Source organism: Panthera uncia (genome assembly GCF_023721935.1).
Source record: "Panthera uncia isolate 11264 chromosome C1 unlocalized genomic scaffold, Puncia_PCG_1.0 HiC_scaffold_4, whole genome shotgun sequence".
In the NCBI taxonomy this organism is placed as follows: domain Eukaryota; kingdom Metazoa; phylum Chordata; class Mammalia; order Carnivora; family Felidae; genus Panthera; species Panthera uncia.
The window spans coordinates 69254111-69281722 of record NW_026057585.1 but is presented as its reverse complement, the minus strand read 5'-3'; the positions used below and the strand labels follow the sequence as shown (position 1 = coordinate 69281722).

Below are 27612 nucleotides of genomic sequence, written 5' to 3'. Positions count from 1 at the left end.
CCTATGTCTTTTTTTTTTTTAATTTTTTTTTAACATTTTATTTATTTTTGAGACAGGGAGAGACAGAGCATGAACAGGGGAGGGTCAGAGAGAGGGAGACACAGAATCTGAAACAGGCTCCAGGCTCTGAGCTGGCAGCACAGAGCCCGACACGGGGCTTGAACTCACGGACCGTGAGATCATGACCTGAGCCACCCAGGCGCCCCAACTCCCTATGTCTTAACTCCCAATGCTTTGCTAGAGGGTAAAACAGCCTTAACTTGACAAATAGCTAGGCCTGCAGTATTCTGAGAATCTTCTTTAGCATCTGAAAATCTCTTTGAAAACTTCCCCTTGACTTGACCTCCTCCAACTCCTTAGTATATAAACAGTCACTCTTTACAACCCCAGTGCAGCTCTTTCTGCTTCAATAAAATCACCTTTTTGTACCAAAGACTTAGAAAATTCTTTCTTGGCTGTCAGCTCAGAACCTGTCCACCTCCCACCCCCGACTCCAAAACTTTATCAGATGGATTATACTGTGAACTTGTTGTCTGATTTGCTTTAACAGTTGTTATCCAGGCCCTTGAGTCCCTTGTGAGAGAGAGTATACAGAAAGAAGAACATGCATGGGTCAGGTACTGTGCAAAGTGCTTTAGATCTAGTTTCTCTTCCAAATGGGGGAAGGGGTGCTGAGATTCAGATTCAGGTCTGTGCAACCCCAGGCCCTGAACTGATTCCTTTGTGCTCTGCTGTTGGATTTGATGAGTTCAGTTTTGGATATTTTGAGTCTTAGATACCTATAGGGCATACTGGTAGAGATATCTCCAGGGAGTTGAATGTACAGAACTAGGGTGGGCAGAATCAGTGCTTAAAGTGATAACTGAAGACATGAGCTTAACTAGGGAGTGAGAAGAGGATTGGGAACAGAACTCTGAGGGACACCAACATTTATAGGAAGTAAAGGAAAGGCCCATGCAGCCCAGGAACATTCATGTAAATACTGCTTCCTCTTTTTCCTGTGTTTTTGAGATCCCTGCATGCAAGCAGCGGCTATAGAGCCCTCCTCTGAGAAGAAACATAGGCACTGATTTAGGAATAATAAAACCTGAGTCCTTAAAAAAAAAAAAAAAAAGAGTTTGAGTAATCTCTGTACCCAGTGTGGGGCTTGAACTTAAAACCCCAGGATCAAGAGTTACATGCTCCACTGACTGAGCCAGCCAGGCACCACTAAAATCTGAGACCTGATTCTACCTCTCCCTATGCAGACCCAGTTTTTCTCTCTTTCATGAGTAAAACCTTCCCAAATTAACATGAGGGTTTCTGAGTGTTGCCAGAGGCCAAGCTAGGCAGTTTCTGACAACTTCAGAGCCTGTTAATTCAGGAGAAGGCTGGAAAGCCAATGCCTCAGGCAGAAGATGAGGAAGTCCAGAGCTGGCAGAGTATGACTTCCTGTCCTAGAGGAAAACATTTGTTCTTTGCAGAGACTTTTCTATTCCCTCCCTTGGAGCTCTTGTTCTTTGAAGCTCTTTGTTAGGTCTTCCTACTTGTATGATCCCAACCCCCCCCCCCAACCCCCAACCCCAAGCCTCATTGTTTTGGGTTTTCAGTTTCAGCATCAAAAGAAAGAGAAACAAGCATCAGGTTTCTTCTTCCTTTCGCCTTAGATCAGGCCTTTGTTCAAGGCTCTCAGTCTAAGTCCACGTGTAATTTCAGAGTTCTCCAGTGTGTGCTGGGAAATCCGGGAGAGGCCAACGGTCACTTGTTTGGGGATCAAGCCCAGGAAACCAGCCACAGACCCTGGTGGCAACTGGCAGGCTAGCTGCTCCTGTGAAGTCCAGACATGATTGCCTGATCCTCTGGCAAGTTTATATCCCTGGGAAGTTTGCTAGCACTCAAGTGATCTGTGGTTTGATGCCCAGATTGAACTTTTTGTTTTTGTTTTAGCAGAAACAGGTGGTCTCCATAACCAGGTTATGCTAGACTGTAAAGTTCTTGCAGGGGCGCCTGGGTGGCTCAGTCCATTAAGCATCTGACTTTGGCTCAGGTCATGATGTTCTGGTTCGTGAGTTCAAGCCCATGTCGGACTCTCTGCTCTCAATGCAGAGCCTGCTTTGGATCCTTTGTCCCCTCTCTCTCTGCCCCTCTCCTGCTCTCTTTCTTGCTCTCAAAAATAAACATTTATAAAAAAAAAAAAAAAATTCTTCCGGAGTCAGACGTATCAGGAAAGACAATTTTGATGTGTCAGTTATACTTAGAACTTGTCTTAGTTCTTGCTCTACCATAATATTCTGGATGTCTTTTCAGAACTTGGAAACAAAGGTTATATTTATAAAGGTATTGCTGGCAATGAAATCAGTCCCAAGGGGGTGATATCTATAGTACTAATGAAATCAAGGGAAAAGGCTTCTACCTTATCCGCTCTAGGGTGAGCATTCTTTCTTTTTTCCCTTTCGCTTGGATAATTGCTATTCATCAAGACTTGACTTGGCATGCCTGGCTGGCTCAGTTGATAGAGCATGCGACTCTTGACTTTGGGGTTGTGGGTTTGGGCCCCACATTGGTGTAAAGAATACTTAAAAATAAAATCGTTTTTTTTAAACTTTTTTAATGTTTATTTATTTTTGAGAGAGAGAGGGAGAGAGACAGAGCATGAGTGGGGGAGAGGCAGAGAGAGAGGGAGACACAGAATCTGAAGCAGGTTCCAGGCTCTGAGCTGTCAGCACAGAGCCCGACGTGGGGCCCAAACTCACAAATCATGAGATCATGACTTGAGCTGAAGTCAGATGCTCAACCAACTGAGCCACCCAGGCACCCCAAGAATACTTAAAAATAAAATCTTAAAAAAAAAAAAAGACAACTCAAATATCCCCTCCATGAAGCCATCCTAGCAGGGTTACTCTTTTCTTATAGCACTTGAGCAGATTTTGCTCCTATCTTATACATTGTACTGATATCCTCAGTCCAGCCCCTACTAGCCCATAAACTCCAAGAGGGCAGGGGCTTTATTTGAATATGTATGTCTCTTAGATCTAGCACACGGCCAGGAATATTAAGCATTTGCTGCCTGAATGAGTATCCGTGGGTCATTTGGAGACTTCTGATTTTCATAGCTCTCCAAAGAGGGTTGTTCCAATCACCCACCTGTTTTGTTCAGTTGGAAATTTTCCTGTGTCTATAATTTACTGCTTTCTGCTGTGTCTAATTACCCTTCCTGGAAAACCTTTTCCCCTTGACTCTTAGGAAAGTCCAACTTACTCTTAAAAGCCAATGTCAATATTCCCTGGTCCTTGCTCTGCAGAAGTCATTTGCTTTTCTGTAGCACACTGTGATATGTGTCTACTGTGAGGCATAGCACAAGTATATTATGAATCTGTGTTTACCTCTCTTTTCTTGCCTTTTTCCATTGGCTCTTCCTTGAATGCTTGGCTCTGCCACTTCTTAGCTGTTGATTCAAGGCAAATAACTTCACCTCTCTGAGCTTTTTTTTTTTTTTTTTTTTTTTTAAAACAATGGTCTACTTCCCTTGTAATAACCCACTCAGGCCTCGTAACATGCTGATCAGACATCTTTGTGAGGGACTAGGAGAATCTGTAGTTTCTGACAACCTCCTGCGGATGTTCATTTCATCTTCAGAGAAGTGACCCATCCCTGAGCTTGTTCTGTCACTTGGTCTCACTTTGTTTCATAATGGCCTTTACCTGTCCTACACTGGTTTGAGACCTTATGTAGTCAAGGCTGGGTACTTCAGGGAGCCACCCACCTTTGTTTTTAGGTATTAGAACTGTCTAACATAGACCTTTAGCCTGGTAGAAGAAAGGCAGCTAAACTGATGGTCCGGTTAATATTTGTCCAGGAGCTCCTGACTTTGGTTGGTTCTAGTCACCCTGTCTTAGCTGCCCTCTGCTCACAGGCATGTATACACAACCATGTGTTTGTTCTCCTTTCGCCGCTGTGCTCCCTTTACCATCCATGTTTTACAGGAGTCTTGACAGGTGGGTGGCTGAAGCTCAAGCAGCACTGACCCCCACACCATTCTCTTCCCATCTGTGTTTCAGGGAACATGGCGGCTTCCTGTGTCCTCCTGCACACTGGGCAGAAGATGCCCCTGATTGGACTGGGCACCTGGAAGAGCGATCCTGGCCAGGTGAGAGATGGAGGAAAAAGAGGAGAGCTTCTTGTGCCTCTGCTAGGGAAGAGGCAGTATTTGGGAGATGGTCCCAGCACTTTCCCTAGCAGCCCCAACCCTATACTCCATTTCATGTAGGGATGAGCCTGAAGGGCAGTGGGAAGAAACAAGAGAAGAGACCAGCAGTGAGCCCTTGGCTTCCTCAGCTGACTCAGAGGAAGGGCTGAGGGGCCCGGTAGGGCCGAGCGAATAGGAAGGAACTCTTTCCCTAATTGGATCTGCACTGAGTGCTGTGGCAGACATGGGATCCCTCTGTGCCTGGCCCTATGCTGACCCCTCATAATGCCACTTACCACCTTGCGCGGTGATCATGTCTCCCTCTCCTACACAGGGTTCCTTGAGGACTGGGCCACTCCCTAATGCCCAGTCCAGAGATAGACAACAGCAGGTGTCAGGATTTGAAGAATAACTATGTCAGCTGTGTAGACCAAGGGTTAGCAAACTTTTTCTTAAAGAACCAGATGGTTAATAATTTAGATTTTGCTGGATAAGTTGCAAAACGGAGGTGATTATGCATTCATGTAACCTTTTAAAGGTGTAAAAGTCATTCTTAGCACAAGGGCTGGAAAAAACAAAAGGCAGCTGCGAGCTGGAGTATAATAACCCCTGCTGTCAACTCTTCATCTTAGGGGAGCATGGGAATAGAGATCTGCTCCCACCTGGGGTGGGGCATCTTCCCAGGTCTTCTTCCTTGTTCTTTGGAAATCTGAATCAGGCTTTAGAGAAGTTTGGGGATTAAGTTTGAGAGGGACTCAGGCAGGGAGAACAGCCTCTTCTCTCAGGGATTTAGGCTGGTATTTGTGTTGTCCTCTGCCTCTTTTCCCTTTGCTTTCATTCCTGCAGTTGCCTAGAACCCTGGAGTCAGGGTCTTTGTGCTCCAGGCAGGCACTGACATGGCCCAGGACACGTCCAGGAGCTACATAAAGGCAGGAGGTGGAAGTCAGAACTGGGCCAAAACTAGGGGTATGGGGCAGTAGGGGTGAGGGGAGTACGTCTGGATAGTAAGAGCTATACCTAGATGGGGATCTTGAATGGCAAGGCCCTGACACTGTTGGTTTTGCTTCTGCTGCCATGTTTCTAGTCTGTTTTTTAGCAAATTGACTGACCTGTCCTCCTACCTGGTGTCTGCTTTCTTCTTTCCTAACAGAGGGCTCTGAGCCCAGCCTCCATCTTACTTCTCTGCCTTCCTTAATTTTCTTCCGCTCTCAGAGTTCTTCTGCTTCCCTGAACTGCCAGAACTCACTTGATCTTCACGGCTCCATAAGCATTTCTCTGTGCGTTGGCGTACAAATTATTTACGTGTATATCATGTTTCTGTAACCAGCTCTTCAGAACTAGAGAACCTGTGTCCATGACCTATATTTCTGTTCTCTGTCAAAGGATACATCCACCTGCTGAGCATCTAACTGGGAATACGATGGTAGTTTTTTGCTGGGCTCGCGTTGAGATTGCTTAGGTAGGAGGGAAACTTGGGGGTTATTGGGGTAGGCACAAAGGGGTTGGGGTCTCTGAAGAGGCTTCTGGTCCCCTCAACTAGAACCATCTTTCATCTTTTCACCCCTACTTTATGGATAACTGCAGTCATCCTGCCCCTCCCCCATCAGTGGCCCTCAGGAGGGCAGTTCCTGGCCTAGGGCAGTTTCTGGCCTAGGCCAGCAGAGCTGAAACCTCTGCTTCTCTCACCTGGCAGGTAAAGGCTGCTGTTAAGTACGCCCTGAGTGTAGGCTACCGCCACATTGACTGTGCTGCTATTTATGGCAATGAGACGGAGATTGGGGAGGCCTTGAAGGAGAATGTGGGACCTGGCAAGGTGAGGTCTGGGGCTACAGAGGGATGGGGTGAGAGAGCTCTGGAGCTGGGGCACCTGGACAGAGGGATCTGAAAGCACCTTCCTTCTAATCAGTTTCCCAGAGGTGAGGGTGGGTGACTGGGTGCCCAGGGCTCTTCTCACTATGGGCCCTGCCCCCTGTACCAGGTGGTGCCTCGAGAGGAGGTGTTTGTGACTTCCAAGCTGTGGAACACTAAACACCACCCTGAGGATGTGGAGCCTGCCCTCCGGAAGACACTGGCTGACCTCCAGCTGGAGTATTTGGACCTGTACCTAATGCACTGGCCTTATGCCTTTGAGTGAGTCTTGCCAGGGTCTTTATCCAGGGAGTCGGGTGTTGTGGGAGTCAGGTCAGGAACTTATAAGGCACAGGAGCAGAGCAGGAGCAGAGCAGGAGAGGAACATTCCTCAGCTTCCTGTGGGAACTCAGCCTTTTATGCCACAGCAGCCAGAAGTTTAGCTACAGAAAAGGAGTGCAGCTTCGCATGGTGTGTACCCTAGGGGTGCACGGGTGGTCCCTCCTGCCCCCTTTATTTATTCAAAAAACTACTAGCTTCTAAGCTAGGCCTAGAGATTGCTGTAGAGAGTCAGCTCCAGCAGAGGGCGTGAAAGGAGCCTTACCATCAGCTCTGTGCACTGTAATGAAAGAAGGTTGCAAGAGCATGCAACTCTCTGAGGGGGAAGAAGTTCAAGATTTTCCAGAGGAGAAGAGGTACAATGTGTCTAGGAAGAAGAGGAGCGGAAATGGGCATTCTGTATAAAGTTAATGCCTGGGTCATGACCTCAAAGGGTTTCTTTTTTTTTTTTTTTTTATTTTTTTTTTTTTTTTCAATGTTTATTTATTTTTGAGACAGAGAGAGACAGAGCATGAACAAGGGAGGGGCAGAGAGAGAGGGAGACACAGAATCTGAAACAGGCTGCAGGCTCTGAGCGGTCAGCACAGAGCCCGACGCGGGGCTCGAACTCATAGACCATGAGATCATGACCTGAGCCGAAGTCGGACGCTCAACCGACCAAGCCACCCAGGCGCCCCAAAGGGTTTCTTTAATAAGGTTTCTTATTCTTGGCTTTTTGCCCTTTCTGGGCTTAGTATGGGGACACAGAGTGGCTGGATGGGCAGGTAAGGTAGGAGGCCTACATTTGTGCCCACTCATGGGGAACTGTCTTTCACTTAGGCGAGGAGACAACCCTTTCCCTAAGAATGTTGATGGGACTATCCGCTATGATTCTACCCACTACAAGGAGACCTGGAAGGCTCTGGAGGCACTGGTGGATAAGGGGCTGGTACGGGCACTGGGCCTGTCCAACTTCAGCAGTCGGCAGATTGATGACGTGCTCAGTGTGGCGTCTGTGCGCCCAGCTGTCTTGCAGGTAAGTACAGCAAAGCAGATCTGTTGGTTTGGGGGTATATGTGTGTTCAAGAACATGAGTGAGCAGATGATGCATCTGTTTTATGGAGATGGTTAGCAAGTTTTCAGAAGTGTTAGTGTAAAATTCTATGCATAAAGAAGGGCACTAAGGGTGCCTGGGTAGCTCAGTCTGTTGAGTGTCTAACTCTTGATTTCGGCTCAGGTTGTGAGCCCAGGGTTATGGGATCGAGCCCTGTGTTGAGTGCTATGCTGACAGCTCAGAGCCTGGAGCCTGCTTCAGATTCTGTGTCTCCCTCTCTCTGTCTCTGCCCCTCCCCTGTTCGAGCTTGTCTTTCTCAAAAATAAACATTTAAAAAAAAAACTTAAATTTTTTTTAATTTTTATTTTAGAGAGTGTGTGAGTTGGGAAGAGGGACAGAGGGAGAGAATCCCAAGCAGGCTCCAAGCTCAGTGCAGAGCCCAACACAGGGCTTGATCCCATGACCCTGAGATCACGACCAAAACCAAAATCAAGAGTCAGACACTCAACTGACTAAGCCACCCAGGTGCCCCAAAAAATAAAAACTTAAAGATAAAGGGCATTGAGTTAACTACACTGGAATTAAATTTCAAAAAAGCTAAAAAAGTCTGTTTGACTGAAACACAATGGAAATAAATATGAATAACATACATACAAAGTAAGATTGAGGGTGCCTAGGTAGCTCAGTGGGTTAAGCATATGATTCTTGGTTTCAGCTCAGGTCTCGGCTCAGGTCATGATCTCAGGGAGTTCGAGCCCCACGTAGGGCTCTGTGCTGACAGCGTGGAGCCTGCTTGGGATTTTCTCTCTCCTTCTATCTCAGCCCCTCCCCTGCTCTCTCTCTCAAATAAATAAACTTTAAAAAAAATTAAAAATAGATAAAGTAAGTTTCTGTCAGAACAAGTACTATATATTGGTTCATATCAAATATAAGAATATTAGAAAACCAAAAATAAATGAAAGGCATTGAAGTGTGGGAAGAGAATGAAATGGACAGTAGAAGATGGAGAGTGAGAAAAGTGATTTGAGGGGAAGTGGGGGGATCAGCAGTGCAAGGTTGGTCAAGATGTGTGGGTGGGGTTCTAAAATTTGGGTGTGGCCAACCTATAGTAATGGGTTTTTTCTTGATTCAGGTGGAATGCCACCCATACCTGGCTCAGAAGGAGCTGATTGCCCACTGCCAAGCACGTGGCCTGGAGGTGACTGCTTATAGTCCTCTGGGCTCCTCTGATCGTGCTTGGCGTGATCCTAATGAGCCTGTCCTACTGGAGGAGCCAGTGGTCTTGGCACTGGCTGAAAAGTATGGCCGGTCTCCGGCTCAGATCCTGCTCAGGTGTGCGCAGTCTTGGAGAAAGGTGGGGGAGGGCACTGGATTGGGAGGCAAGTGTTAAGGGATGTGGTTGCTAATCTTGCCATGTATGTAATCTGGGGGAAGCTACTCTGAGGCATGTTCCCCATTCTAGTGAGGCTCAGGGAGTCCAGGAGTTTAGAGAACACTGCGTGGAAGACAAAACACTGCTTGTGAGTACTGACTCCTCTTCCTAATTCTATTTCAATCACCCACCTTAGGTGGCAGGTCCAGCGGAAAGTGATCTCCATCCCCAAGAGTATCACACCTTCACGTATCCTTCAGAACATCCAGGTACTTGGTGATGGGTCCTTTCTCTTTTAGACCATTGGGACACAGTCTGGCTCCGACTCTGCCTGGCAAGAAGGCAGTGTTCTGGAATCTCAACTTCCACACACAAAGCTGGCTTTCCTGACCTCCACTTTCCCTCCCCAGGTGTTTGACTTCACCTTTAGCCCAGAAGAGATGAAGCAGTTAGACACCCTGAATAAAAATTGGCGATATATTGTGCCCATGATCACTGTGAGTATATATCATGTGCTAGAGTTAGAGAATAAATGTAAGTTTTGCGGCAGGAGTCTGGCCCAAAACTGGCCTCAACCTTGCTGGTCAGAGGAGAGGCAGGATGTTGTTGGTAGGACTGCTGTTCCTGCACACAGTGGGCTTTTTTATTTTTATTAAGCTTGGGGAAGTAGTATGGCTTGGGAATAAAGCATATAGCCTGTGAGTCCCAGGCTATATGACCTTGTGACCTAGAACAAGTTATTTAACTTCTCCAAGCCTCAGTTTCCCAGTAAACTGAGACATAGCAAGTTCCCAGTTCTTGCCACATAGCAAGTTCTCAGTAAATGGTATAAATAAGAGGAGCCTAGAAGGCATTCTCAACCTTGGTAGAGGGATTGAGGTTGGGTTGAAGCCTTTTACACATAGGGATATAAATAATTCCTTATCCCAGCTGAGACTGCAATTTCTTAGGGGCAGGGGCAGGTATATAACAGACTATGGTTTGCTGGAGTGCTGACACTGGCATTGTCTGAGGTCCAGGTCCTGCCACTGCCATCTGTCATAGTGCTTACAGGTGACATTGTTTATGAAGATTCAGGGAAAAAATGCCTTGTGTCTTTGGAATGTCAATTCCTGCTAATAGTCATCTGTCTGTCTCTCTTTCCAGGTGGATGGGAAGAGGGTCCCGAGAGATGCAGGGCACCCTCTGTATCCTTTTAATGATCCATACTGAGACCACCACTCTGTGGTTTCCTTTCCAGCTCTCCAGCTACAAGGTCCTGCCACCCCCAGAAAGAAGGAGTTAATAAAACCACTGGAACATCCATACTACTTGCTTGTCTTATTTGTCTGGTCAGACCCAAGATAAAAATGGTTTCCCTTAGGAATGCCAGACCTAGGGACGCTGGATTGCACCAGCCCCAAGCCCAGACTTCTTTTGGTTCTGGAGGAACAAGAATGTGGCTGAATTCCAGTTCTACTTTCTTGAATTAGGTACCTTGATGGAGTAGTGCCATCTACTGGCAGTTTGCAGCACTTACATGCTCCCCCAGAGTGCCCAAAATTGGTTCTTGGCGTGCCATTATGGCAGTGCGATCCCGTGGTTTCGTGACACTGCTGGGCCTGGGTCTTGGGTTCCCACCCCACCACCCTGTTCAGCCCCTAGGTTTAGGACTGTGAAGAGGAAAACAAACATTCAGAAGTTTGAGAATTCCAGGTTATAATACCAAGAAAGGAGGGGATAGAGGCTTTGTCTCATAGACACTATAGTCAGTACGCACAGGCTACCTGAAGGAGGTCAAGTCAGTCTAAAAACTTGTCACTCTGCATGTATTTTATGTATTTTATAGTCCCACCAGAAGCCACTGAGGTTTTTTGTTTTTTTTTTTTAATGTATATTTATTTATTTTTGAGAGAGAGGGAGACAGAGAATCCCAAGCAGGCTCTGCACTGCCAGCTCAGAGCCTGACACAGGGCTCAATCCCACAAACTGTGAGATCATGACATGAGCCAAAACCTAGAGTCAGGCACTTAACTTACTGAGTCACCCAGGTGCCCTAGCCACTGTGGTTTTAGGAGAGTTTTTTTTTTTAATTTTTTTTTTAATGTTTATTTATTTCTGAGGCAGAGAGAGACAGAGCATGAGTGGGGGAGGGTCAGAGAGAGAGGGAGACACAGAATCAGAAGCAGGCTCCAGGCTCTGAGCTGGCAGCACAGAACCCGATGCAGGGCTTGAACTCACAAACCATGAGATCATGACCTGAGCCGAAGTCGGTCGCTCAACCGACTGAGCCACCCAGGCGCCCCAGGAGAGTTTTTGAATAATTCCTCTAAAAAGTCACACAAAACATATTTTAGTTTTCCAGTGGAACCATTGCTTTTCATTCAACACATATTTATTGGGTACTTACATGAGTTAAGCACAATGTCAGACCCAGGGGACCAAGACACGGGTCCTTACGGTTTAATGGAGGAGACAGACTTTAAGTAATTGCATAATTAGTTTAATTACACTTGGAAGAAGTGTTATGAAAAAACGCAGAGTAAGGAGCCTACTGATTTAATCAGCAGAGATATGAAAGATGAATAGGGATTAATTAGTTAAAAGAGGTGAGCATGAGAACAGTATTCCATATAAGTTGAATAGCTTGTGGTAGGGGGGAGCCTTGAAACTAGAAGAAGCTGTTGGGAAAACCTAAAGAAGTCTTTTGTAATAAAAACTGAAAGTGAGTGGGGATGAAATGGCATGAAATAATGCTGAAATTAGGTAGGGCCTGGTGATGGAGGGCCTAGTTAAAGATTTTGCTTTTATCCTGAACACAGCAGGAAGCCACACAGTTTGGAGCCAGAATAACTTGTCATGATATGTGTCTTAGCAACACAATGCTGATGCAGTGGAGAGAATGGATTAAACGGATAAAAAGTAGATGGAGGGAGCATGTTGGAAGTTAGTCGTTTTTTCTGGTCCTTTCTACCTGGAACAACCCATCCTTTAGCCCACTGTGCAGTTAACACCTCTTCCTTAAATGTCCAGTTTAGCTGTCACTTCCTCTGGGACCTCTTTTCTGACCTCCCCCTCCCCAGGTTGTTTGCTATATGATTCCATAGCTTCTGACTCATGATTCAAGTTTCTACAATTATGAAGTAGTTTGAGTGTGAGGTGTATTAATTTGCTAGGCCTGCTGTAACAGTACCACAGAATGGGTGGCTTAAACAACAGAAATTTATTCCTCACACTTCTGGAAGTTACAAGTCTAAGATGAAGGTGTCAGGATTGCTTCCTTCTGAAGGTCATGAGGGAAGGATTTGTGCCAGGCCTTTTTCCTTGGCTTATAGATGGCCATCTCCCTGTGCCTTTACAACTTCTCTCTGTATACTTCTATGTCCAAATTTCTTCTCTCTCTCGCTCTCTCTCTTTTTTTTTTTTTTTCTTTGCCACAGAAAAAACCTAAGACTTTATTATTCCCATTCCAAAGGGCAGGTCTTCAAAGGATGAGGGAATTCCAACTGTGAGGAGGAGGTCCCTGCTTGCCTTCGATAAGTAGGTTCTGCAGGACCACAATGACCCAGTCCCACACAGGAACATCTTGGAGATGCAGTGGTTTTGTTGATTGGCTTGGACTTCTTACTCTTGCCACTCCTGGGGACATCAGTCCACATCTCTCACATTCTCCAGCACCATGGTGCTATGCCTGTCAAAGGCCTTCCCAGGGCCCAGGGGCTTCTTGTTGCAGCAGTTGATGAACACTTGGGCGTTCTTGACTGTGTGAGCACAGAGAGTTGGACCCGTGTTAAACTCTTCATCCTCCCACTTCTGTAGCTCCTCTGGGGTCATCTCACTCTTGAGCTTCTTTTATGTATGTATGTATGTATGTATGTATGTATTTAATTTACATCCAAATTAGTTAGCATATAGTGCAACAAGGATTTCAGGAGTAGACTCCTTAATGCCCCTTACCCATTTAGCCCATCCCCCCTCCCACAACCACTCAGTAACCCTGTTTGTTCCACATTTAAGAGTCTCTTATGTTTTGTACACTTCCCTGTTTTTATATTATTTTGCTTTCCTTGTGTTCATCTGTTCTGTGTCTTACAGTCCTCATATGAGTGAAGCCATATATTTGTCTTTCTCTAATTTCGTTTAGCATAATACCCTCTAGTTCCATTCACGTAGTTGCAAGTGGCAAGATTTCATTCTTTTTGGTTGCCGAGTAATACTCCATTGTGTGTGTGTGTGTGTGTGTCTTCTTTATCCATTCATCCATTGATGGACATTTGGGCTCTTTTCATACTTTGGCTATTGATAGTGCTGCTATAAACATTGGGGTGCATGTACCCCTTTTAAACAGCATACCTGTATCCCTTGAATAAATACTTAGTAGTGCAATTGCTGGGTCGTAGGGTAGTTCTATTTATATCACTCTTGAGCTTCTTGAGGAGGCTCACGGTGGTAGTGGCTTCACTCCCAGGTCAGTCCAAATTTCTTCTTATAAGGACACCAGTCATGTTGGATTAGGGCCCATCCTAATGACCTCATTTTAACTTAATTATCTCTTTAAAGACCCTGTCTCCAAATACAGCCACATTCTGAGGTACTGGGAGTTAGGAGTTAAGTATAGAAATTTGGAGAGGACACAATTCAGCCCATATGAGGAAGCAGAAGAATAACATGAAATTATTCACTAATAAACTGAAAACTGACTGATTAAAAATTGTTCCTGACTCAAACATCTCACCCTACTTAACTTTAGGATTTCTCTGTTGACATCTTTGACTAATCACTGGATAATACAGTGCACATCCACTGCAAAGTGAAATTGCAAATCTTGCAAAAGATGTATTATTTGATGAAACAATGGAAGTGAAGCTGGAGAAATTTCATACAACATACCCAAAGCCATTGATAAGTGAGGATCTGATAGTTAACCAACAAAGAAAATCAAAGATGAGGACACTAGCCTTTGAAGGAAGATACTTAATATCAAAGTATTAAGGCTTTTTGGAAAACTATGAAGTCCTCAAGTATTTTTACAAAAATGATTCTTTTTATGATTATTGTTTTGAATAAAGAGAATTTCAAAATGAGACTTGCCTTTCTAAGACTACATTCCAGAAGAAAGGAAGAGAGTGCTCACCGGCTAATGGCTAGCACCACCACATTCTAGTTCTTACACCAAAAACTTTTTATACACCAGTACAATCTAACACCTCTCAGAAACTGCCTTGTAGTCAGTCTGCAAGGTAGAGTCCATCTCACAGGCAGGTAGGAAAAATTAGACCTTGTAACATTGTGTAGGGGAAGGAATGTGAACCTTGTAGTCAAAATGTTGATGAATCTAAAAAAGGATACTGGAGGGGGTGCCTGAGTGGCTCAGTTAACAGTCAGTTCCACTCTTGATCTTGGCTCAGGTCATCTCACAGCTTGGCTCATGATTTTGAGCCCCCGCATCTGTCTTTGTGCTGACAACACAGAGCCTGCTTGGGATTCTCTCCCTCTTTCTCTGCCCCTCCTGCTTGTGCTCTCTCTCTCAGAATAAATAAGTAAACATTAAAAAAAAAAAAAAGATACTTGAAAAAGGGGACTGATAACATGCATTTGAAAGAGGTCACCGTATTCATGTAGGAAAATATCCATTAAGGAGTCCTGATATTTGTCCAAAGCATTAAAATATTGAAAATCTCTTTTTAAAAAAAAATTGTCTTTTTAATTTATTTTTTGAGAGAGAGAGGGCGCATGAGAAAGAGAATCTCATGCAGCCCCTGCACTGTCAGTGCGGAGCCTGAAGCAAGGCTCTAGCTCACTGGAAGCAGGGCTTGAGTTCATGAACCATAAGATCATAACTTGAGCCAAAGGCGTCCCTGAAAATCTTTTTATTGGTTGAGATGTTAACTGCTAGAATGTTCATGACAAGTTCTGTTGATTTTCCTCTTTATATTCCTTTCTGTGGATCGTCCACACTTCAACACCCGTATATTCATGAAACTATGTTTTCAAATTTATTAACATATAGTTATTCTTAATATGCTTATTTTTAAATTGTGTTTAAGTTTCTATAGTTATTTCTTCTGCATTTTCCTTTCTGCATTTGCTATCTATATATTTTTTCTGCACATATTTAATTTTTTTAAAAGAAGCAGTCTCTAGTTTTATTATTTTTCAATTTTTCTCTTGATTTCTGCCATATCTTCCTTATGTCTTTTCCTCCTGAGATTTCTCTATTGCTCTTTTTTTAACTTCATAAATTGAATTATTAGGTCATTCTTTTTACTGTTTCCTGACAAAATTTTTTGAAAGCTAGAATTCATGTAAATGCAGCTTCATGTCCTATGAATTTTGACATATAGAGTGTTCATTATCACTCCATTCTAAGTATTTAACTTCCTTCGTGATTTAAAAAACATATTTTTAATGTTTGTTTTTGAGAGAGAGAGACAGAGAGAGAGAGCACGCAAGTAGGGGAGGGGCAGACAGAGAGGGAGACACAGAATCTGAAGCAGGCTTCAGGCTCTGAGCTATCAGCACAGACCTTGATGGGGGGCTTGGACTCACGGACCGCGAGATATGACCTGAGCCCAAGCTGGATGCTTAACCAACTGAACCACCCAGGTGCCCTCCTTCATGATTTTTTAACCCAAGGGATATTTATACTATGTTATTTATGCTATATACAGTTGACCCTTGAACAACACAGAAGTTAGAGGCACTGATCACTCTTCCCTCCCACTCCTCACAAAAATCCACATATAGCTTTTTTAATCCCCTCAAACTTAGCTACTAATAGCCTACTGTCAACTAGAAACTTTATCAATAACATAAACAGTCATTTAACACATATTTATGTTATATGAATTACATATAGTATTCTTACAATGAAGCTAGAGAGAAGAAAATGTTATTAAGAAAATCATAGGGGCATCTGGGTGGCTCAGTTAGTTAAGTGTCCGACTTCAGCTCAGGTCACGATCTCGCAGTTCATGAGTCTGAACCCTGTATCGGGCTCTATGCTGTCAGCTCAGAGCCTGGAGCCTGCTTCAGATTCTGTGTCTCTCTCTCTCTCTCTGCCCCTCCCTCTCTCTCTCTCTTTCAAAAATAAATAAAAACATTAAAAATATATATTTAAAAAAGTCATAGGGGCGCGTGGGTGGCTCAGTCGGTTGAATGTCCAACTTCATTTTGGCTCAGGTTATGATTTCAGGGTTGTGGGATCAAGCCTTGCATTGGGCTCCTTGCTGAGCATGGAGCCTGCTTAAGATTCTCTCCCTCTCTCTCTCTCTCTCTGCCCCTCCTTTTCTTCTTAAATTAAAAAGAGAAAATCATAAGGAAGAGAAAATACATTTAGAGTGCTATACTGTAAAAAATCCATGTGTAAGTGGATCCACACAGTTCAAACCCATGTTGTTGCTCAAGGGTCAACTCTATAAATGTTAATTTGCAGTGCAATAAAGCTTAGTGATTGGAGAATATAGTCTGTACAATAATGACAAGGATTCTTTAGAATTTATTGGGATTTTTCTTGTGGCCTAATATATGGTCCATTTTTGTAAATCATCCATAATGTTTGAATATAATGTGCATTTGAAGTTTTGAGTATAGATTTCTACATATATTTAGTCACTTGAGCATATTAATAGTATTAGTCATGTCTTCAACATTTCTGCTAATTTTTTGTGTGCTTATAATGATTTCTGAGTGACAAGCATTTAAAATTTAACTACAATTATTGACTTATCTCTATCTATTTTGCAATTCTGGTAGTTATTGCTTGATATGTGATTATCTAAGATGTTTATTTCTGTCTTATATAACATTTTTTTAAAAGTTTATTTATTTTGAGGGGCGCCTGGGTGGCTCAGTCGGTTGAGCATCTGACTTCGGCTCAGGTCATGATCTCACGGTCCGTGAGTTCGAGCCCCGCGTCGGGCTCTGTGCTGACAGCTCAGATCCTGGAGCCTGCTTCGGATTCTGTGTCTCCCTCTCTCTCTGACCCTCCCCTGTTCATGCTCTGTCTCTCTTTCTCAAAAATAAATAAAAACATTAAAAAAATTATTAAAAAAAAGTTTATTTATTTTGAGAGAGAGAGAGAGTGAGCAGGGGAGGAGCAAAGAGAGAGGGAGAGAGAGAATCCCAAGGAGGCTCTGCACTATCAGCACAGAGCCCAATGCGAGGCTTGAACCCATGAACTGCAAGATCATGACCTGAGCTAAAATCAAGAGTCAGACAATCAACAGATTGAGCCACCCAGGTGCCCCTATGTTATATAACATTTTGAGAGTAAGCAGCTTAGAGCTGGTATACTGGCTCCATGATGCTAGGAACATAGGCTTCTCCTGTATTACTGCTTTGTCATTCCTGGGGCATTGCCCTGATTGACATGGTTGAAGATGGTTCACCAAGTCTTTTTTCTTTTTTTTAGGTTTTATTTTTATTTACTCATTTTGAGAGAGAGAGAGAGAGAGAGAGAGAGAGAGAACGAGCAGGGGAGGGACAGAGAGAGAGGGAGAGAGAATCTCAAGCAGGTTCTTCATTGTCAGTGCAGAAGCCCAATGTGGTGCTCAAATTCATGAACTGTGAGATCACGACCTGAGCCGAGGAAGGAAGCTTAATGCACTGAGCCACCCAGGTGCCCCTCACTACCAAGTCTTTTGAAAGACCAGCCCCTTCCCTTTGATGTGTCTATCTGGAAGTTGCACACATTTCTTCTGTTCACTTTCCATTAACCAGAATGTCATCATGTGAGTACTACCTCCATGGGACAGTGACAAATAAATATATAAATATATAAATAAAATAAAATAAAAATAAAAAAATATATATAAATAAATTAAAATCAGGATTCTGTTACTACTATAGAAAAAGGGGAACATGCATATGGGAAGACAACTAGCTGCCTGTCACAAAGTCTCAACATTTTGTATGTAATCATTTAATCCCTTTTTTTCAATATCCTTCTACTCTCAACCTTCACTCAGTTCAACATCCTTTTTTGTTTTATCCTTTTTTTTGAAGGGTTTTTTGTTTCTTTAATACATCTGAAAAGAATGCATGTACAAAGAATTGAGACATGTGAAAGCATTGGTTCAACACTAATGAATCTATGAGAATTAGGATTTGGGGAAGGCGGAGAAGATTACCTAAACATTTTTAAAAATTGGGAACTGCAACCAAAATAAGCAGATAAAATCCCCATTAACACTTATGAAGAATCTTCATAAGACTCCATTTTTTTTTACTAAACTAGAGAGCCTTAACTAGCTACTCTAGGGTTCCCCGTATGCAAAACAGAAATAAGGGGATTCCCCTGACTGGTCCCCACGTTGTTAAATGTCCTCCCCACCCCCACCCGCACCCCCAGCTTCTTCATGAAGCAGGTCTGTCTCCATCCTCCAACTTGAAAGAGGATGTGCATCATTCCACAGACATCTGTCTTCTAGCACCACCCCTCACACTTCCTCGATCTACCAGGTCTCTGGCTGTGTTTTAGGAACACCGTATCATACGCTACTAAGCTGGACATCTACCTAAGCATGTAAGACAATGACTGACAGGGAAAAAAATGTTTTTTAATTACGTACTCAATCCATTTGGTGTATTTCAAAAGGTGCAATACTTTTCTTCATTTATCAATGAATGAAGCTAGAAATTAACTTCAAAAAAAAATCAGCAAATGGCAAACAAATTTCCTTGAAAGTCACAGTCACATATAGAGTGCATCCTAGAAAAGAGGAGGGGCAAGACAGGTTCCACCTGCTTTCATGAGTTTCATCAAGTACTAGACATACTCAAGGGTGGAGAGAAAGGCAACTTTCAAAAAGGAGTATGCTATTAAATGAGGCATTTATTATACTCCTTCCTAAGAGCACCAGGTGGGGGACAAGTGTTCTAAACTAGCTCTAGGAAGTGGAATGTGGAGTCAGTCCATCCTCCTCCCCTTAAGGGCTGTCCAATGGTTACTGAATTTAAAAAACATGACTAAATAAAAACAAATCCCCCACACACTCCCCCCCAAAAAAGAACAAAAACAAAAACAAAAAGAACAAAAACAAAAACAAAACCCCTAAATGTCCCAGATTATTCTCCAGAGTGGATGGAGCCCCGGGAGCAGCTTCAACAGCCCAAGTTAGTCTGTTACAGAGTCATCACAAGCATGCCTTGCTTTTAAACAAACAAAACAAAACAAAACAAAAAAATTTTTTTTTTGAAACAACAGAACAAAAACTAGTACTAACCACTTTTCTGACAATACACAATTACTCAAATTAACTAGTACTGAGAGGGGGAAGGGGACCATACCTATGGGCCTTGTCTCACATGAGTGCATGTGGGTAGGTGCAGGGCATTTGTCATTATTGCAAAAACGAATTTTAATTTTTAATTTTTAGTTTGATTTAACATTGCTTTTAGTACGATGCTGACACCAGCTGTGCGGAAAGGGCTCTGGAGATGTTCATAGCAGCACACACCTGTGGGTCTTCTTTGGTTCTGGAGGCTCCAGGGCAGCCAATATTGCTTCGTCAAATACATTCTCTAGGCCTTTCTGTGAGTGCAGAACACTCCACATATTTGACCGCCTTCAGGTCACGGGCCAGCTTTTCAGCAGTTTCTGGAGTGATAGGCTTTGTTTGTTCTTGGCAAATTTCTCAATCGTAGAGGGGTCATCTAGGAGATCAATTTGGGTCCCAACAAGCAAGAAAGGAGTCTTTGTATCTCAGGTACCCACTTCTCCTTCACATTTTCAAATGGGGATGGAGAGACCACTGAAAAACAGACTAGAAATACATGTTTGTGGATAACTCAGCGGTTGTAATCTGTCATAATCCTCTTGACCTGCAGTATCAAAAAGTCCAAGAGTATATGGCTCTCCACCAATCATAACTGTGACTGCATAGTTGTCAAAAACAGTCGGTACATACTCTGATGGAAATTTATTTGTTGTGTAGGATATCAGGAGACAGGTTTTACCAACGGCACCATTGCCCACAACAACACACTTAATTGTCTGCATTGCTGAAACAGTTTTGTATCCATTTTAAATATTTCAAATTCAATGATGACCTCAGCTTCTCCGCCGGGGCCTTTTTATCCTTTTTTTATTAAAAAAATTTTTTTTAATTTATTTTGAGAGAGAGCGAGAGAGAGCAAGGAGGAATAGAGAAAGAGGGAGAGAGAGAGAGAGAATCTCAAGCAGGTTCTGCACTGTCAGCACAGAGCCCAGTGCAGGGCTCCAACTCACAAACGCCTGAGATCATGACCTAAGCCAAAATCAAGAGTTGGATGCTTAATTGATTGAGCCACCCAGGCTCCCCTGTATTATCTTCTTTATTTTTTTTAATGTTTATTTATTTTTGAGAGAGAGAGAGAGAACAAGTGGGCGATGGGAAGAGAGAGAGGGAGACAGAGGATCCGAAGCAGTGTGGGACTGGAACTCATCAACTATGAGATCATGACGAACTTATCAACTATGAGATTATGACATGAGCCTAAGTTGGATGCTTAACTGACTGAGCCACCCAGATGCCCGTTTTATCCTCTTTAAACTTCTAGTCTTCTATTGCCTTGGGGAAGATGTAGACAGTCTAAATACCTCTTAAAAATGTTCAACCTAACCGCCTTTTTTTAGCTCTATTTTCATTCTCTATTCCTAGAGGGACCTGCTGCAACTAATTCCTGAGCCTTTCTTAGTCTGCTAGGTTAATTACTATTTGTTCATCTCTTTTCCAGCTTTTAAAATGTTGCTGTTACTTCCTCTCCCATTCTCTTTGATCCTGTTTTACCTAAAAACAAAACAAAACAACAAATAAAAGGTGTGCCTGGCTTAGTAGGTTAAGCATCTGACTCTTGATTTAGGCTCAGGTTATAATCTCATGGTTTGTTGGATTGAGCCCTGTGTCAGGCTCTGTGCTGACAGTACAGAGCCTGCTTGGGATTCAATCTCTGCCTCTTCCTACTCTCTCTCAAAATAAATACATATTTAAAAAAATTAAAAAAAATTCTCTAGGGTCAATCACAAAAAAAACCCCAAAAACAAAACAAAAAATTTCCTTTATTAGTATGTAGACAGGCTTCAAAAGGGAATGGCTGTAAATGTATGTCTTCAACCCAACATCTTTTAAAAAAATTTTTAAGTGTTTTATTTATTTATTTTTTATTTTTGAGAAAGAGAGAGAGAGAGAGAGAGAAAGTGCAGGGGAGGGGCAGAGAGAGAGGGAGCCAGAGGATCCAAATCGGGCTCTGCACTGACAGCAGAGAGCCAATGTGGGGCTTGAACCCATGAACCATGAGATCATGACCTGAGCCAATGTCTGGCACTTAACCGACTGAGCTACCCAGGCACCCCTCAACCCAACATCTTTAACTGGAAGCCCTCCCTAAATCTTGTTAAATATAAGATTCTTCCCACCCCACCCTAGATAAAGTCCCATTATCCTTATTACTTACTATGAAATATTGGTTCTTATTTTAAGTAGATATATTCTTTTTTTTTAAATGTTTTTTAATGTTTATTTATTTTTGAGACAGAGAGAGACAGAGCATGAACGGGGGAGGGTCAGAGAGAGGGGGAGACACAGAATCTGAAGCAGGCTCCAGGCTCTGAGCTGTCAGCACAGAGCCCGACGCGGGGCTCGAACCCACGAACCACGAGATCATGACCTGAGCCGAAGTCGGACGCTTAACCGACTGAGCCACCCAGGTGCCCCTAAGTAGATATATTCTAAGTGAAATTTCTTTCAGTTCTAATTATGATTATACTATGATTGCTTCATTTGTTCATTCCTTCATTCATCTAACAAGTTCACTTTTTTTTCAACATTAAAAAACATTTTTTTAATGTTTATTTATTTTTTAGAGAGATAGAGTGTGAGCAGTGGAGGGGCAGAGAGAGAGGGAGACACAGAATCTAAAGCAGCTACAGGCTCTGAGCTGTCAGCACAGACCCCGATCCAGGGCTTGAACTCACAAACCGAGAGGTCATGATCTAACCCGAAGTTGGACACTAAACTGACTGAGTCACCCAGGCGCCCCCCAACAAGTTCACTTTGGACACCTAGTGTGAGTCAGCTACTACTATGGTATGCATTGGGGATTTAGCTATAAACAAGACAGAAAAAGTCACATGGAACCTATACTTAGAACTGGGTGAGAGTTAAAAACAAAAACAAAAATAAAAAAAACCAAGTAAATAACTTCAGAGTTTGATGAGCACAATGGAAGAATATACAAAAAGGAAGCTAATTTTGATTGAGTGGACTGGGAAGTCTTCTTTGGAGAAGTAACACTTAAAATGAGGCCTGAAGGATGAATAGAGCTAGTCATTCCAAGTATTGGGAGAAGAGCTTTCTAGGCAGTCAGATAGTAAGCACAAAGGCCCCTGGATATGAGAAAGGGCTTGGGCATTCTGAGGAATAGCAAGGAGATCAACATAGTAGGAGGAAGATAAAGGAAAGGGAGAAGTATGAGATGTTTGGAGAGGTGGATTGGAGCCGGATCATGCAGGACCTTGCAGGCAATGATAAGGAGCTCAAAATTTCTTCTAAGAGCAATGGAAAGCTATTCAAGGAGAGTGATGTGATCTTATTTATATTTTAAAAAGATTTTCCTGGAGAGGATTATGCAGAGACCAGAGGCTATGTAGTAGTACAGGCAAGAGATGATGGTGGCTAGGCTTGGATCAGAATGCTGGTAGTAAAGACTGACAGAGTGGATGGATTTAAAATCTATTTTAAAATCTATTTTTTATACAACTGAATTCCCCAAAGTCAGAGATCATGTCTTTTGTCCTTAGGACCTAGTACAAAGCCTTGCACAGCATGGTTGCTCTGTGAATGTTAGTTTAACAGATGAGTGGGTCACAAAAGGTACTAGACCGGTTTCTCAGACCCTAGCCCAGGTTGCAATGCTGCAATGACTCTGAAGAGATCTCCCCTTCCCCAAGCCAACCCTCCAGTCACCACGTTATCAGACAGTGGTAGCCATTTAATGAGTGTTTAGCATAAGCCAGGTAGTGTTGATTATTGAAACAAGCATTAACTGTAATTTTCACAATATCCTGAAGGAGTGAATATAAATATTGTCCTCATTTTACATACAATCTTAAAAGATTACATGACTTACCTCAAGTCACCCAGCTAATAAAGGGGATCCCACTTCTGTTTGCCACAGGAATTGTCATTTACAGGTCTAGCTCTATGCCCCTAAGATTTCAACCTGCCTGACCTTTTACAGACTGGAGGAAGAATTCTTGCAGGAAATCTTTTCCAGTGTGCCTTAACCTGGACAGAAATAAAATCCCTGTTCTGGGGCACCTGGGTGGCTCAGTCGGTTAAGCGGCTGACTTCAGCTCGGGTCATGATCTCGCGGTCCGTGGGTTTGAGCGCCGCATCGGGCTCTGTGCTGACAGCTCAGAACCTGGAGCCTGTTTCAGATTCTGTGTCTCCCTCTCTCTGACCCTCCCCCGTTCATGCTCTGTCTCTGTCAGTCTCAAAAATAAATAAACGTTAAAAAAAAAATTAAAAAAAAAAATCCCTGTTCTGATCACCATAGGGAAGGCCATGGTGGAAGGCAATGGATGATGCTACAGGTGTGAGAAAGTGCAATCATTGCAGCCTGCCAGTTATCTTCCACTGCCAGTTGCAGGAAATGGAAGCACACTGCTTTCCGTAACTGACTTGTCTTGCAACTTTCTGAACAAAGCACACTGCTACCCCCCCTCTCCCCCCCTTAAAGTGTATTTATTTTGAGAGCGGGTAGGTAGGGAGGAGCAGAGAGAGAGAATCCCAAGAAGGCTCCACACAGCGTGGGAGCCGGATGCGGGCTCGAACTCCCCAATCATGAGATAATGACCTGAACCGAAATGGAGAGACCGACACTTAGCCGAGCCACCTAGGCGCCCCCTCTGAACCTTGGCTTCTATTTCTACCAAATGGGGCTGATAATCCCGATCTCACCAGTAGTGTTGTTAAGATTTAATAAAAACGGCTAACATCTTTCAAAGTGCCTAAGCACAGTACTCTTTTCGTACTGTGCAAACGACAAACGGTAGCTCCGAGTGGAGGAAAAGAGCTGGGAGAGTTCAACTAGCCAGATTTGGAGTCTGGGTAGGGCTAAGAGGATTGCGTCAGGGGATTGGGCCAGCTGAAGGGGGGCGGGCCCAGAGGGAGGAGCCAGTCGCAACACCCGCAGCCCTGACTTTGAATCCAGCGCGGTAGTTTCAGCGGTAGCCAATCCTAGGGTAGTATTTTCTTGCATCATTGTTGCTGAGGTTCAGAGCCACGAGTCTCTTACCGAAATCAGTTCTGGACGTTGCTGCTGTACCCATGCTCGGTTCTTTCGTGTCCATCCGTTAGGACTGAGAGGACGGATAGAAAGTTTCGTTTACCTTTCGAAGTATCTGGGCCAGAAAGAGATCCTCGGTTACTCTCTCCAAACATGCAGAGCAGCACCAGCTTCCCCTTCTGTGAAAGTCGCTGGCCGACGCCCAGTCAGGAGTTGTAATACCAAGATTCCAGTTCTTCTTACGCGACTTGCTAGAGAAGCAGGAAGTTACTTTTTGGGGAGAAAGCTGGCAAGGGAGGAAGGTACCCCGTTGAAAACGACGGCGAGAGAGGGCGTGTCCTTGGACTGGACTGGAGCAGAGTCCTGGCCCTTTAAACTCGAGGGGGAGGATCCGGAAGTGGAAGGGCGGGGCGAAGGGCTCTGGTATATATAGGGGTCCAGCCGCGCGGGGTCTCCAATCTGCCATTTTCTGTCCCTGAATAGGTTTCTGGCTTCCCAAATTCCCTCTGTTTTCCTCACAGATTCTGTTCTGCCCGCTGGTCCACCACCTCAGGGGAACGATGGCCGCAGAGTCCACAGCCACTGCCGCCATCACCGCGGAGCTGGTTTCCGCCGACAAGTAAGCGGGACTGTAGAGAGCTTGAGGCACTGGCCAGTACACGGGGAGGGGGTGGTGGACGGGGGCTCCCCCGGAGGGACAGACCTGTGAGAGGGAGGACTTGCCTCCCAGTGAGCAACCGTCGCAGTTTGGGGAGGCCGGCACTGTGGAAACCCACCTCTTGCAGAGAACCTCGAGCATTAGCGGTAACACAAGTCGGCTGGCGCCCCCTGCCCCGCTTTTCGCGGCCGCCATCTTGCCGGGGGCAGCGGCGGCTGCTCCATCGCCTGCCCCTCTCCTTCCTCCCCCGGCCCGGGGCTATCTTTGAGGAGGCGGGGCCACAGCGCCCTGGTCTGTGTTTAAGCTCCTACTGTCCTCCCACTCTTGGCTCGTGTCTTCAGTAGGGTCCCCAAACAAACCGGGAAAATAACTCAAGAGATTTGGCGCCAAAAAAAAAAAAAAAAAAAAAAACCCTTTGCATGAGGAGGGAGGCCGGTCCGGTGGGCTCCGGAGGGGGCGGGGCCTGCGGGGGCGGGGCTTGCGCGGGAGCGTTCCCTTCCCTCCAGCTCTGGAGCAGGGGGCGGGGTCCTGAGGAGGCGGGAAAACTCTATTGTTTGGGGCTGTGCGGCTCGCGGAGAACCTCCAACTTCCGCGGTGTGGCGCGGTGAAGCTTGTTTTCCACCGTCTATTCGCTCGCCTCGTGTCCTCCTACTCAGCTGTCCTCGTTCTTAGGCCTGTGATGGAGAGCTTAGTGTCTCTTTAGGCTTCAAGAGTGTTGTCCAGAGACTTGGCTGCTAGGGAGGGATTTTTATGGGGACACACAGCATCTTCACCTAGCACTGCGTGGAGCTCCCCTCACTTTCAGAAGTGTTTGGTTGCTAGGTGAATGGACTGTAATATGCGCGACTAGTAGTAGGAGGATTGAATAAAAGATACATGATTGCTTTGAAAATGGCACAGTGCTCGTCAGGTGTAAGGTATTTCTTGAAACGTGAAAGGGAACACTCCATTAATTCGAGGGAGCAAGTGCTCTTCATCTAGTAGGTCTCACTTTTCAATTATCCTTCGTTTCTTAGGGGCCTGGTCTTATATTTTTCCTTCTCTTCTGCACTTTAAAAGTAAGCTTTCTCCACTATAAAGAGAAAGGTTGCTGTGAGGTTCTGTAGGCTTAGACTACACTAACTACACTGTACTAGCAGTACAGTCAGTTACTAGAGATTTACATATCTCTATCATGCTACCTACCACTTTTTGGTTCTCTTTCCCTTCAGAACCATGTTCATGTTGAGTGGTTCCCAAACCAGCATCAAAATCACTTGGAAACTCTTGGAAAGTACAATTTTAGTTTCAAGCTCCGTTTTCAGCCTCTTCATTGATTTACTAGGACTGAAATAAGCTTTGTGAGTCGTGTGGTATCTTTTTTTTTTTTTAAAGGATCTTACTTGAGATTCTCAGGAGACCCATTTTATGGTGCCCTAGACAGCTCTAGCAATCATTCCACTTAGAAGGATCCTTGCCCTCTACAATACTTAATAAAAGCTGTATGGGTTTTGTTTTGAGATAAAATTATGCAATGAATATGGATTGCAGATTTCCAGATGTTATCAGTGTTTGGCAAAGTTGGTAGTGAACTGTGCTGCAGCTTCCTGGAAGGTCATACACAGAGAAAGTACTCATGTGCCACCAAAAAGGAAAATATAAGTTCTTCCTATCATAAGTTGCAAACTAAAACCGACCAATTGTAATAAGTGTTTTTCTTTCTTTAAAAAAAAATCTTTTTTAATGTTTTATTTATTGTTGAGAGAGAGAGAGAGCATGAGCGAGGGAGGGGCAGAGAAAGAGCGGGACACAGAAGCCGAAGCAGGCTCTAGGCTCGGAGCTGTCAGCACAGAGCCCGATGTGAGGCTTGAACTCACAAACCGGGAGATCATGACCCCAGAGGAAGTTGGATGCTTAACCGACTGAGCCTCCCAGGCACCCCTGTAATAAGTGCTTTTCTGAGTGTTTTTATTTGATCCACATAAGTATGCTATGAAATAGTTATCTTTTATTGATAAGAAAAATCAAGGTTAGAGTGGTGAAGTAATTTCCAAATTAGTAAGTGGCAGTCTGGGTTAAATCCCAGTATTTCCTTTTTTATTCCTTCATTACTCCTAGAAAAACCTGAGTAAATTCCATGAAAACCTAATTAGCTAATCTGAGGGAACAGTAAAGATGGCATTTCTCAGTTACACAAGTTGGTGAGGCTATTCGGAGGTAAAATGTCTAAAGGTTAAATTTAAAGGGGTAGGTAAAGAAAAGGAGTTTAGACTTTCATATGATGCACTTTATAATTTTTAAAAAATGTTTATTTTTGAGAGAGAGGGAAACAGGATCCGAAGCAGGCTCTGTGCTGATAGAGTCCCACTGTGGGGCCCGAATTCACAAACCATGAGATATGACCTGAGCCAAAGCTTAACCGACTGAGCCACCCAGGCACCCCTATAATTCTGATATAACTAAAAGAATAAGAACATGTATAACTTTCAAACCAGTAGAGAGGAAAAGTGGAATGAGAAAAAGACTTAGTTCAGAGTTGATTTTGATACCAACTTCATTGCTTAAGTAGAGAGATGTTGGGCCACAATTTTGTCACCTGTAAAAAGCTTCAATTTGGCCTCTCTCCCCTCATGCCATTTTTTTTTTTAATTTTTTTTTTAACGTTTATTTATTTTTGAGACAGAGAGAGACACAGCATGAACGGGGGAGGGGCAGAGAGAGGGAAACACAGAATCGGAAGCAGGCTCCAGGCTCTGAGCCATCAGCCCAGAGCCCGACGTGGGGCTCGAACTCACGGACCGCGAGATCGTGACCTGAGCCGAAGTCGGACGCTTAACCGACTGAGCCACCCAGGCGCCCCTCCCTCATGCCATTTAAACAACATTGCTGGGTGGGTGCCTGGGTGGCTCAGTCGGTTAAACGTCTGACTTCAGCTCAGGTCATGATCTCACGGCTGGTGGGTTCCTGCC

General features: G+C 44.1%; 2 protein-coding genes and 2 pseudogenes across 11 annotated transcripts in view; 2 read left to right on the top strand and 2 right to left on the bottom strand.

Annotated features, from left to right (window-relative positions):
* AKR1A1 (aldo-keto reductase family 1 member A1) overlaps nucleotides 1-10060 on the top strand; it is a 35351-nt gene extending 25291 nt beyond the window's left edge. For 4 of the 5 annotated variants that reach the window (XM_049618660.1, XM_049618659.1, XM_049618658.1 and 1 more), the window contains 8 exons: nucleotides 4038-4126; nucleotides 5859-5978; nucleotides 6144-6295; nucleotides 7172-7367; nucleotides 8518-8717; nucleotides 8954-9026; nucleotides 9168-9254; nucleotides 9904-10060. In XM_049618660.1, coding sequence (XP_049474617.1) covers nucleotides 4043-4126; nucleotides 5859-5978; nucleotides 6144-6295; nucleotides 7172-7367; nucleotides 8518-8717; nucleotides 8954-9026; nucleotides 9168-9254; nucleotides 9904-9969 — 978 coding nt within the window. In that variant the 5' untranslated portion in view covers nucleotides 4038-4042 and the 3' untranslated portion in view covers nucleotides 9970-10060. The remainder of the gene's footprint in view (nucleotides 1-4037; nucleotides 4127-5858; nucleotides 5979-6143; nucleotides 6296-7171; nucleotides 7368-8517; nucleotides 8718-8953; nucleotides 9027-9167; nucleotides 9255-9903) is intronic. The other variant, XM_049618663.1, reaches the window with a different exon arrangement.
* A 964-nt stretch (nucleotides 10061-11024) lies between these two features.
* LOC125913514 (small nuclear ribonucleoprotein Sm D2-like) lies at nucleotides 11025-12913 on the bottom strand (annotated as a pseudogene).
* Nucleotides 12914-18265: 5352 nt separating this feature from the next.
* Nucleotides 18266-19805, bottom strand: LOC125913513 (cell division control protein 42 homolog; annotated as a pseudogene).
* A 4224-nt stretch (nucleotides 19806-24029) lies between these two features.
* Nucleotides 24030-27612, top strand: part of NASP (nuclear autoantigenic sperm protein) — a 42946-nt gene continuing 39363 nt past the window's right edge. For 3 of the 6 annotated variants that reach the window (XM_049618622.1, XM_049618623.1, XM_049618619.1), the window contains exon 1: nucleotides 24446-24625. In XM_049618622.1, coding sequence (XP_049474579.1) covers nucleotides 24567-24625 — 59 coding nt within the window. In that variant the 5' untranslated portion in view covers nucleotides 24446-24566. Of the gene's footprint in view, nucleotides 24309-24440; nucleotides 24626-27612 lie in introns of those variants that run through there. The other 3 variants (XM_049618620.1, XM_049618624.1, XM_049618625.1) reach the window with 3 other exon arrangements.